Source organism: Ischnura elegans, chromosome 1, assembly GCF_921293095.1.
Source record: "Ischnura elegans chromosome 1, ioIscEleg1.1, whole genome shotgun sequence".
Lineage (NCBI taxonomy): Eukaryota > Metazoa > Arthropoda > Insecta > Odonata > Coenagrionidae > Ischnura > Ischnura elegans.
In genome coordinates this window covers 129,281,054-129,292,288 of record NC_060246.1, presented here as the reverse complement: position 1 = coordinate 129,292,288, position 11,235 = coordinate 129,281,054, and the positions used below count along the sequence as shown (strand labels likewise).

At 40.3% G+C, this 11,235-nt stretch overlaps 1 protein-coding gene across 2 annotated transcripts in view; it reads right to left on the bottom strand.

Moving 5' to 3' along the window:
• Positions 1-3,505: 3,505 nt before the first annotated feature.
• The window catches only part of LOC124169541 (homeotic protein Sex combs reduced), a 75,805-nt gene continuing 68,075 nt past the window's right edge, over positions 3,506-11,235 (bottom strand). Inside the window, exons 2-3 of one of the 2 annotated variants that reach the window (XM_046548191.1) lie at positions 9,236-9,448; positions 3,506-3,615 (exon numbers count right to left, since the gene is read on the bottom strand). In XM_046548191.1, the coding sequence (XP_046404147.1) occupies positions 3,506-3,615; positions 9,236-9,448 (323 nt within the window). Of the gene's footprint in view, positions 3,616-5,462; positions 9,449-11,235 lie in introns of those variants that run through there. The other variant, XM_046548183.1, reaches the window with a different exon arrangement.

Below are 11,235 nucleotides of genomic sequence, written 5' to 3'. Positions count from 1 at the left end.
GTTCTAAGAATACTAAATATGTTGACTTATACTAAAAAACTGAGGCTAGTCATCGGAAATATTTTTAGTTATTAGCAAATTAATGCTGTACTTATAATAAAAGAACGCCAACGTTCAAATGTTGGTTCAATCGGATTAAAAATCCGAAAAAATAACACGAATAACCAAAATGCAATATAATTTAATGGTTGAATTATTTTGCAAAGCAATTTTTCTTTTTATCCTTTTTGGACATTGTCAATGATGTCAATTAAAAAAATTGCGAACTCTGAAGTCATAGGTTAAATTTTACTGCCAAAACCACGCCCTGGTTAAGTAGAAATGCTTAAGGGTTGGTTGAGAGCGCTACAGTATGAGTGATGTCCCCACGCATTCGCCGGGAAAGATTTGTTATCTTTCCGCCCATTGCACCTTCCTCATGCTCAAAGTTTTCTCCTTGTTCTTCCTTCTTGACGTCTGCATCTAAACCTAGTGTCATTTCCAGCATACTTCTTACTCTCAACTTTAACTCTTTCCTCACATCATTGGTGAGGAACACAAATAAAAGTTATTCTGGAATGATTTTCTTTGTCCATTGGTTAATTATTAACTTCGTGTTTGCCTAATTCAGTAGATGTCCAAAATAATATTCCCTTCAATGCCCCAATATGCCCATAATAAATTATGCCCAAAAATTCCTTCCATGAAAGTTATTTTCCTAGTTCTGCGTTTAATTTGGTGTAATTAGTAAGAGGTTTTATGAATTCTTACGTAACATTTATTAGAGCATTATAACTTTGTTAGTGTATTTAGATATTATAATTAAGACTTTTTTTTATTTCAATTGAGCTGAAAATAATGCATGGTTAAGGACATTTTTAAGCTGCAGTCGAATGTTTAGGATTACACTTTTCCAAAGCATGAATGTGCGTATCAAATAGGGTCACTCATTCTGAAGATGAAGATCAAATTTCATCCGTAAACCATTGGGCTGAAGGTGTGTATTTACCATAACCGATATATCCGAAATGCGCTTTTGACATCAAATTCACTATATAATTATTGGAAATAATTAAGTGTTTATGCGTTTTCTAAACAGGAGAAGTAAAGCTATTTGCTCGTAATGCTCATGTATCTAAAAACATTTAGCTAGTTTGGTTAGTTTTCTAAGTCTTTATTTTTTTAATGGCATACCTCATCATTAATCATAATGACTTACCGCCATATTCATCCTCCATGTGTTTCTTTTAAGGCTCCATACCGTCTGCCAATAAATTACCGCCCCATTTAATTTCAATAGTTTGGAAAACAGTATAGCTAATCATCCGTTTTTGACTTCATTTATATATCCTTTTGCTGAGCGAAGTGTAGACTATTTTCTCCCTATACGATTTTCCATTTTAAATCCCTTTTTCTCCTGGCCAATCCACCGAATCCCCCACATTCTCCGGCTTTTTTATTTGCATACCACGTGTAGGAGAACATGAGCGCATACTCAATAACTCCATTCAGTCCAAATGGGTTAATTAGGGAAGGTGCCATTCAAAACGCTCGATATTTCTAATAGATTATCTAGATTTATGGAATACTTTACAATGTTTAAATACACAGGTCCACTCACTTTCTGCCTAATGAATAAGGATGCAGCTCTCTTCTTCTCCTTCTCATAATTAAGGTACACAATTTCTACTAAATGTATCACGAACATCAATCATCAAATAAAGGAATATAGTTGAACTATTGCAGAGTTTCACTTCAAGATAAGAAAATTTATATCAATTTTCTCTCTCTCTCCAAGGAGAAACTAAGTTTTAAACAGCCTCTTTCAACACATAAATATGGTTTACAAATGGAGAGAGATAGAAGTTGTCCATCTGTACATTCACATTCGTTCCATCCTTGACAGAAGATCATCGAAAAAAGTCTTTTATTTATACCACAGAAAAATTTGAAAACACTTTGACAAAAGTAACTGTTGTTATAAATGTTCAACGGAGATTCATATCAAATTCCGTCTTTTCTGATAGCTTGAAATGGCAAACTTTATTAAAACTTTTTATTCATGGAGTGTTGGTAAGAATGCTGCATTCATGCCAGTATTTATCACGTTGTACTGCTGGCAGAAGTCAGCCATAATACTTGGCAGTTAGTGGCATCCTAAAAGATTTATCTGGATGACATTTCCCTAAATTATTATTCACTGTACATTTTCAAAATGACCATAGTTCGACTATTGGAAGAAAAACACTTTGTTCGTGCTATCTTCTAACTCGACTGAGTACACCGTTTTCTCTCTTCATCAAATAGCTAAATCTGAAACATTATAGAGAAAAATTGTCTCCGAGATTATTGTACACAACCTTTTTTTCTGGTTCCTCCGTACTTTCGATGTTTTTATTAAAGTTGGAGTAAACATACTAGGGGAAAATGTGTTTTTCGGAAACTTCGGTCGTTGTGACGGCTCTAGTTTGGGCGACATCCATGATTGACAATTCTCTGATGCACTTTTCTCACTCGTTGAAGAGAATCCGCATGGTCACATGTTTTGATGGGTATAGACTGTTCCTCTCGAAAATAAAACCATCAATCCGGCCCATGGAGCACTTGGGGTTAAGCTTTGGAAAAATCCGCAGTGACCAGTCACTTGTATGGATTCCTTTCCACCGATATCTTTTCTGCGGTTGAGTGTGCTGTATCTACGGAGCACTAGATATAGCTGTGAGGAACATTATCGATATCAAAACTCTCACGGTGCTGTTCGCTAATCACTGAGAGCTTTCCTTTCTGTTGTTAGTGCACGAGGGCGCTCAGAATAACCATGGGGAGCCCCCTCTACCTTAACTCACTAGTTATTGTGCTCGCTGTTCAGCAAGAACTTTTCCTGTTACCGCTTATGCCCTTAGAGCAATCGGAAAACCGTGAAAAAACACAATCGCCGTGAATTCACTGGTTATGCTGCTTGCAGTTCGCCGAGAACTGTTCTTGCTCCTGCTAAAAGCGTCCATGGAGCAATCGAAAAAAAACTGTGGGGAACACACTCGTTGCGAACTCACTGGTTGTGCTGCTCGCTGTTCACCGAGAACTGTTCCTGCTGCTGCAAGTGCTGCTGCAGCTGGCTCTGGATCTGCATTTGCAGATCCTCGCCGTCCGGGGTGGACCCTGGAGGAGAGGCGTAGGCGGCGTACGACAGCTCGCCACCACCCGCACCGGCACCGGCACCGCCCCCGGCCGCCGCAGCCGCCGCCACCGCCGCCGCAGAGGACAAGCCCCCGAGGTGGGCGTGGTGCTGCGACTGCTGGTGGAGCTGGTGGGCCGCCTGGTGGTGCGTGGCGAGGCCGTGGTGCTGTTGCTGGGCATAGTAGTACGAGGAGACGTCATCGTCCCCCTGGTGCCCTTGGTGCGCGTGGTGCAGCTGGTTCTGCTGCTGCTGCTGGCCGAGGTGGTGGTGGTAGAAGTAGGCCCCCGCGCCTCGGGGACCCATGGCGCCGACTCCGCCTCCGATCCGGGGTCCACCCCCGGCGATGAGCTAGCTGTAGGGACTGCCGCAGGCGTAGAGGCCGCGCTGCATGGGCCCCGCGGCGCCCATCGACGGGTGGAAGCACAGGGCCTCGTCCTGCAGCGACGCCAGGTGCAGGTCTGCAAGGACGCGGACGCCGGGTGGTGAGGGCATCGAAACGGAGGGCGGTTCAACTACGCGAGCACACTACTCAAATGAAATCTCCATGCAGGGTTTTTATTTTGGTAATCAAAAGAAAAACGAGAGGACGTGCAGCAGAGATCAAGCGTACTAACTATGAGGCTCAGGGTTACCATTTCCTCGCAATCTATCCACAGATACTCAGCTTTTGGATACAAAATTTGCTACTAATTAAATGGAAAATAATTGCGTTATAGTCCTAGTATGCATTGGATTCTTTCGTAAATATTTCACAGTTGCTCCATTATTATTATTATGACTTATACTGTTACCACGAAACAGGTATGCTTCACAATCAGCATGCGAAAATTGATTCCTCTTTAGAGTGGCATTGCTAAACCGATAAATCTTTCGGCCATGAGTCAATTGTTTGCCAAATTTCTCTATCTAATTTTCGGCTTTCAAGCAAACATGTTGATCTGACTGATACGCAAACCTACATTTAAAATGAAAGCGTTGTGATTTCATTTTTGTTGGGTACGGATTTATGTTGAAGATAGTGTATTCTTGGTGGTTAAGCATTTAGAATGCAAGAAAAAATTACCTGTCAACGTGGAGACAGCATATAATTTTTAATTAGGAATGGTCTGTTAAAAATAGTTTTTGCTTATATTTACACTATCGATAGAAGTTTCACCTTACATTATTAACTTTTATTATATTGGGAATAGTTGAAAATGGGTGCTCAATTTACTATTCATCTGTGCTGTAGGGTTTTTGTTAAATTGATATACCAGCACGTTTCCGAGGAAATATATTTTATCCAAGGTCTAGATATCAATCAATGTAATACAAAGATGAAGTGTATCAATGGTATACGTGAATATTTGAAGGATGACAGTATTTTTTTCTAATAAACATTCATAAATGATTTCCGAATGATATTGAATAGAATTTTAGAAGGAATTTGCATCATCAAGATTGAAAAATAATTATATTTTCCACTAATATCGAATTTTTATGAAGTTAAGTAAGCCAAGTTGCTTCTAGCATGAATCAATTGCAGTCTAAGGAATAGAGGTGATTGTTTTACACAAATGAAGCATACTACAACATATATTTTATAAAGTTATGTAGAAGTAGGCATTATTATCTTTTCCGTCGCTACCTGTTTGTATGAGGGACGGGTTTGATGGTGGAATTTGTTAGTGATGCAATGTTACAGTTTTCCATAAAAGTTTTTTACACCTCTGCACCATAAGCTATTTGAACTTTAATTTGTATTCAGTGAGGAATTTTTGAAACAAATATCTTCATAGCCAATAACTAGGTCATGGTCAGTGGTTATTGTGAATTTTTCATATACCCCTACTATATTATGTACCTACCACGCATAAGGAATAGCTTTAGATATTATTACAGGTTTTTGCAGGGTTTAAGAATAAATGTCCTGCGTTAAAACTTGAGATGAAGACGAATTTTCTGAAGTTAAGAGAGTTTTATGTGATTATAAAGTTTATTTTCCACACAAGCACAAAAAGCAGCGTTCCTTGAAATAACTTGGATTCATAAATTCTAAGAAGAAACATCTTGAACAAGCTTTGCGTATGTTAATGGGTGAATGCATTTTAATAATAGCATATGACTTTTGAGAGACTTCACTCCATATATGTTTTTTTTAATTCGGCTTATTGAACCTAACCCATTATATTTCTTGAAAATGTGCTACAATTTTGCTAGAAATTGTAACATTGTACCCAAGTCATAAACAAAAATTTCTTATAATACATTTTGTTTGAACTCTTACTTAGTAATCAAAAGGAAAATAATAACTTCGTATGTTTTCAATTATTCTATTTAATGATTTTAAATTTAATTTATTACATGGAATGAAATCACAGTATCATGGCAATGAATTATGACATGGTACACACTTTTGCGTACGATATAATAATAGAATACAGCAGAAATCGAAAATAATAATTTAACAGCATACATATCAATATACATAAAGATCTTTTTAAATTAATGTCCAAGACAAAACAACACTAATGACTTATATTCCAAGGGAAACTGCTCATTTTATAAGCATATATAGGTACTTTTTATTTAGTATTCCATCTATTTAAGCTTTGTAATATTTTTATTAAAAAATGTCAATTATTACTGGGTGTGGTGCATTTAATCAGACGATAGGTGGTGGGATTCCTTAGCTATACAAACCACTTATAACACAAACATAATAACATATCTAAAACAGTTTACACTATACAAGACACGATAACACAAAGATAACATTTACAGTCCTGGTATCTCAGGAAATTTCTTTTCAACCGACATTACCATTTAAAATTCATGTTTTAAACGGATAATCGATTGCTAATAAAGCAAAATAAAACAAAATTGCCTATTTTTTAAGACGAGAAATAATACAAAAATAACAACTTCAATTGTTTCGTGTTTATGAACGTTTACCCTTACATAAAACTATTTATACTGATAGCGTTTGTACAATCTACTTCTTTTCTTATAACGTCCATAGCTATAATTATCTTATTTTCACAGACACCAAGGCTACATATAATCCCGTTAAGTCAGTCGTTACGTGTGCATGTAATGATTTATGATTTTGTGGATGAAATAGTAAAATATTAGGCCGTTCACCAAGAGGTGTAGCCTTTGTTATGATATTTATGAAGAACTCATTCGTTAACTTCTAGCAGAGATGTAAACTTGTAATTAGTTCCTTGTATCAGCCAAATGAATATTTTTTTAAATACCTACGTCAAACTGAAATTTGTGACTTTATTTTGGCGTGTAATGATGTTATGTTTTTTCGGCTTACAAATTTTTGAATTTGTGAATTAATGATTGATTTTATTACAATAACATTGTGCCAACAAGAAAAAGGAACTAGGGGCTTTCCCATGGATGAAACAACAATGTAATTCTCAGATTGAACAAATGAACTATAGCAATATTATCCCTGTTTGATTCCGAATTTGTTTGTCAAAATATAACAGCCTTACTAAGTTACGATTAAACGGTGATTTTTCATATTTACACATTTTACGAACACCGGCTTTGATGACCAAATTTCACAAATTTAACGTTAAACTAAGAGATTACCACCAGAACATTCAGCTTTCATTCCAGTGGACTCGTACAATCACATGGACATGGTTCAGAGTAGATGACCCAATCCCTGAAGTACTCAGTCAAATTTAATAGAAACCATGAAATTGCTTTGAGACCTTTAAAATATATTGAATTTTACGGGAAAAATGTATTAATGCTAAGGAATTCATGAGCTCATTCTATCCCGTTGGTTATTCCCAGTTTTTGGTGTATGTTCTGAAATTATCAATTTAGATCTCCCAACGGTTGAATGTGGAGTAATATTTTTGTTCAATATTTAGACAGAATACCACGAGCCATAGATATTCAAATGCTTGGCCAATGATTGCTTGTATTTTCTTACTAAGTTCTCGAAAGTAGCAATCGAGAGAATGTCTGTTCACCCTTGTCTCACTGTAAACGAATAGGAACTGATATGCTAGCTACTTTAATGATTTATAGTGTTGGAGAACGAAAGCACAGGCACACTGAAGCAGTTTTTACATCAGAATCCACGTTTCGAGCATGCAATATTCGTTTATATGTAATGCCTCCGTGGAGTTGGAGCAAGAGCGGAGCGGCGCCTCACAAGTCGTACTGTAACCCACCCCGCTCACCCCTCCTCATCAATGTATGGAATCTTCCGAGGGAAGGAGAGTGAAGGGAGGTTGGGGGAGAGATCTCAAGGGTTGGTTCGAGTGAGTGACACCAAGACAGTGAGTTGGAGCCCAAAGGAATCCCCGCTGGGAGAGAACTCCTTTCCCACCCCATCGAAAAACTTCCACTGTCCATCTCCGATTGAGTGACGCATGCGGATGGCGAGGGGGGTTAATGGGGGGGAGGAATGGGGTGGTTGTGGGAGGCTGGAAAGGGAGGGGAAACGGGGGGTTGGGAGGTTCGGGACGTGGCTCTTGTTCGGGCCAACCACACTTGACGCCGCATACCGCCGCTGATTGGACCCCGCCAATGACTCCTACAAACCGCCTCGCATTGAGATCGTTCACCTAAGCGATCCTGGTGGAGAAGCTGATTACGTCGACGCGGAAGAACGTATACGGAGCACCCTCTCCTCCTCACATTTCTCTCCTCAAACGAATTATTTATTTTTTCGGCACTCGTCTTCCACCTCTTTTTTTATCCCTTCTCCACTCCCTCCATTCCCTCCTAACCCTTCACTCGCGTCGGTCTTTTCAACAAACCTACCTGAAGGGTGGGGTCAAACGATAAAAATAGAGAGTCGATGCTATTGAAATGTTCCCACCGTTGGGAAGTGAAAAAAATCCTTTTGTACCGTCGCCTCCCGTCTTATTTTTTATTTTTTTTTGTCGTCCGTTTCTGTGATTGATGATTCACAATTTTTCTCAAGCTCATTAAGTGCCTTACTGGATGTTTATCGCATCGTTCGTCAAAACAAGGTATAGGAAAATAGTTTCGCCGCTGAAAGTTGAGTGCCCACTAATAATTTTAGATTTTCTGAGGTAATTTTTGATTGAGAGATCAATACTGCGACCAAATTTTCCTCGGGTAAGAAGGGAGGCAATGAAATTTCTTTTCATCCCATTATCGAGCATATGAGTTCGTCCATAGAACCCATATTAATTGATGCATAATTAGCTATGCAGTTTTCACCTATGGAATATTTTGATTGATTGTTTCTTGCCTGGGTACAACATGGCGGGTCTGTAAGGTTTATTAATCAGGGAATACATCTAACCACCGGTTTTCATACCTGCCTTTAATTCATGTCTCTTGTGATATGCACGTCCAAAGGCTACATGAAAGTGAATTATTTATGTACAAGGTATTTTGAGCTGATGTAGTTACCAAACATTTCGTTTCGGTATTCAGAAATTTTAAAATGAAAATAATATTGCCGGGGTGGATGATTCCAGGATCAGACTTCCGATTTTTTTAAAAATAAAACAGAGTTTCATTCATTGGTCAGTGGTCATTCTGGTTTAAGGCATATCTTATGGGATAAATATGCGAGAAAATAGAGAACCAGAGCAATGAATTGCATAGGTTGGCATAGCAGGAGTATGCTGAAAGAAACGCAAGATCGGAGCTGGGAGGCAGGATTTCAACCGGGACGTATAATTAAAGATCGGGTCACTTTTGGGAGAAACAGGGTCTTGGGGTCATTTTGGATTTTAGTTTCTCTTGTGAGATCATTGCAGAAAAAAAATAAGTGGGATAATTTCCGGGGTTCATGGAAAAGAGTCGCTTGAGATGGAGTGCCCAGAGTCTGAACTCTCGGCTGCGTAAGCGGGACGTCTACCGAGTCCTAGAGAGAGACATGGGGACACTTCACCCCCATCTAGCGCGATCAGCAGTTTGCGTCGCCAAGGTTGGCCAGATGCGGGAAGTGGTGCGGGTGCTGCAGGTGGTGATGGGAGAGGGGATGGTGGTGGGCTTGGGAGAAGGGGTGGTGGTGCGGGTGGTGAGAGGCAGGTCCGCCCGGCAGGTAGTGCGGGGGCATCTGGTAGGTAACGATGTTCATACTGGCCATCTTGTGCTCCTTCTTCCACTTCATCCGCCTGTTCTGGAACCAGATCTTTATCTGCCTCTCCGTGAGGCAGAGGGCGTGAGCGATCTCGATCCGCCTCCTCCGCGTCAGGTACCGGTTGAAGTGGAACTCCTTCTCCAGCTCCAGCGTCTGGTACCGCGTGTACGACGTCCGCTGTCGCTTGGTCTCCCCGTTGGCGTTCACGGTGCCTGCGAAAGGGAAAGAAGGGACGAGATTAATCACAGCTCACTCAGGATAAGCCGCAAAAGTCGAGAGCGAGCCTTCACTCGGCAGATATCGTTTATCGTTGATCATCGTTGGGGGTTGATCAGAGTTGGACCGGGAGACGACGAGACGGAGCGGGCCAAAATTCGTATAGGACATCAAGATAAGATGAGACAGATCTAATCGAGCGAGTTCCTCGAACAAAGGTTGGAACAAGTATGATTTTTTGTATCAAGAGATCAAAGGGATGATGTTCAACACATTTATGAGCATTAAAAGTATCCATTATGCTTTAATAATTTAAAAAACAGCTGAAAACAATATTGTCTTGCATTAATTCGTACGGCCAATAAATATTAAACTGTCTTATGTAATTTGATTGGAGAGTATTATTGTGAATCAGAGAAGCTACTTGTGAAGTCCTCACGGATTTCAGTCCACAGGGAAAGTCCTTGGTGCAGTGTTACAGGCAATTATTCTAATGTTGGTAATCTACTTGAGCTAATGGAAATCCCATGAAGACTTCACTTGCTACATTAACCGTCAATTCACTTCAATACTGGTCTTGGAAAAGTTTGCATACTAGCATAAACAAGCGCTCTTCTTTCAATCATTAACCATGTACTTACTAAGCTAGCATAATACTGTCAGAGTTGGGGCAGTTGGTTTGAGAAGTCTCGAAGTCATTCTGGACTTCCTTTGAAAGTGATGGCATGGATAAGAGACAAAAATGAGTGAATCCGAGGAGAGTGAAAGTGGTAGAGAGAAGGAAAGAGATAGCGGAGGAGATAGCGAATGAGGATCATACGCATGGCCAGCAAACCCTTTCATGGTGTGGTCGTGGTGGCGGGAGGGTTGGCAGGCGGGTGCCAAAAGTCGCATGGCAATGGCCCACGGGAGATTGATGGAGGCGGTGACGACAAGCGGATGGGAGCAGAATTGCCGCCCCCGCCTCTTCATCCTCATAATTCCCTGCCCCACTCCACCTCTCAGATGGGAGACGCGACCTGGTCGTACTCGCGGTTTGGCCCTCTTCTTACTGTATCACTCAATTCACTCAATGTTACACTTCAAAGGTGTTTCGGATAAATGACGATAGAGCTCACCCTAGAATAAGCTGCAAGCTTTTGAATACCTCTACTTGGTTCCTCGACCAGAGAGTTGGGCAGGGTGTAGAAGGAAATAAGAGATGGAGCTTGAGATTTAAATCACCTTCACCCGTATGAAAGAATAAAATCATTCTTCGGCTGAAGTCACAAGTAGCTGAGATGGTTCAAGTATTGCAGCAGTGGAAACACATATACGGTCGTTGGGGGGAAAAGAGTAGCCAGTTCATCTCCATAAAGGAGAGCTTCTTCGGGCCACTTCTCACTGCGGCTTCAGCAGTGATTGGAACGCGGGACCATATGGTTTTGAAAGCAAACGTTCTACCCACTATGCCACTAGGCTTCTCCTGTAATTGAAGTTGAATGACGAACTTCATGTTCAAAGTGAAGGCTTTTTATCCTCCTGAAATCCTTCTGAGTCGTAACCACTATAGCAAGTTAACCCGAAGCTAAAAAATTACGTTGAAAGTCCTATCCACAGCCATTTCCTGGAGAAGACATGGGCGTCGATCCGCATTGCTCAGAAGAAGAACGAGAGTTACAGAGGACCCTTTGGTTTGCCATTCGTAGAATTATGCGTAGGCGTGTGGGCGAATTGGGACTGAGAATTTTTGGCTTTTGATTTTGTCGTAAGGCACATGATCAGGGGTTCCTCATTTCGTCAT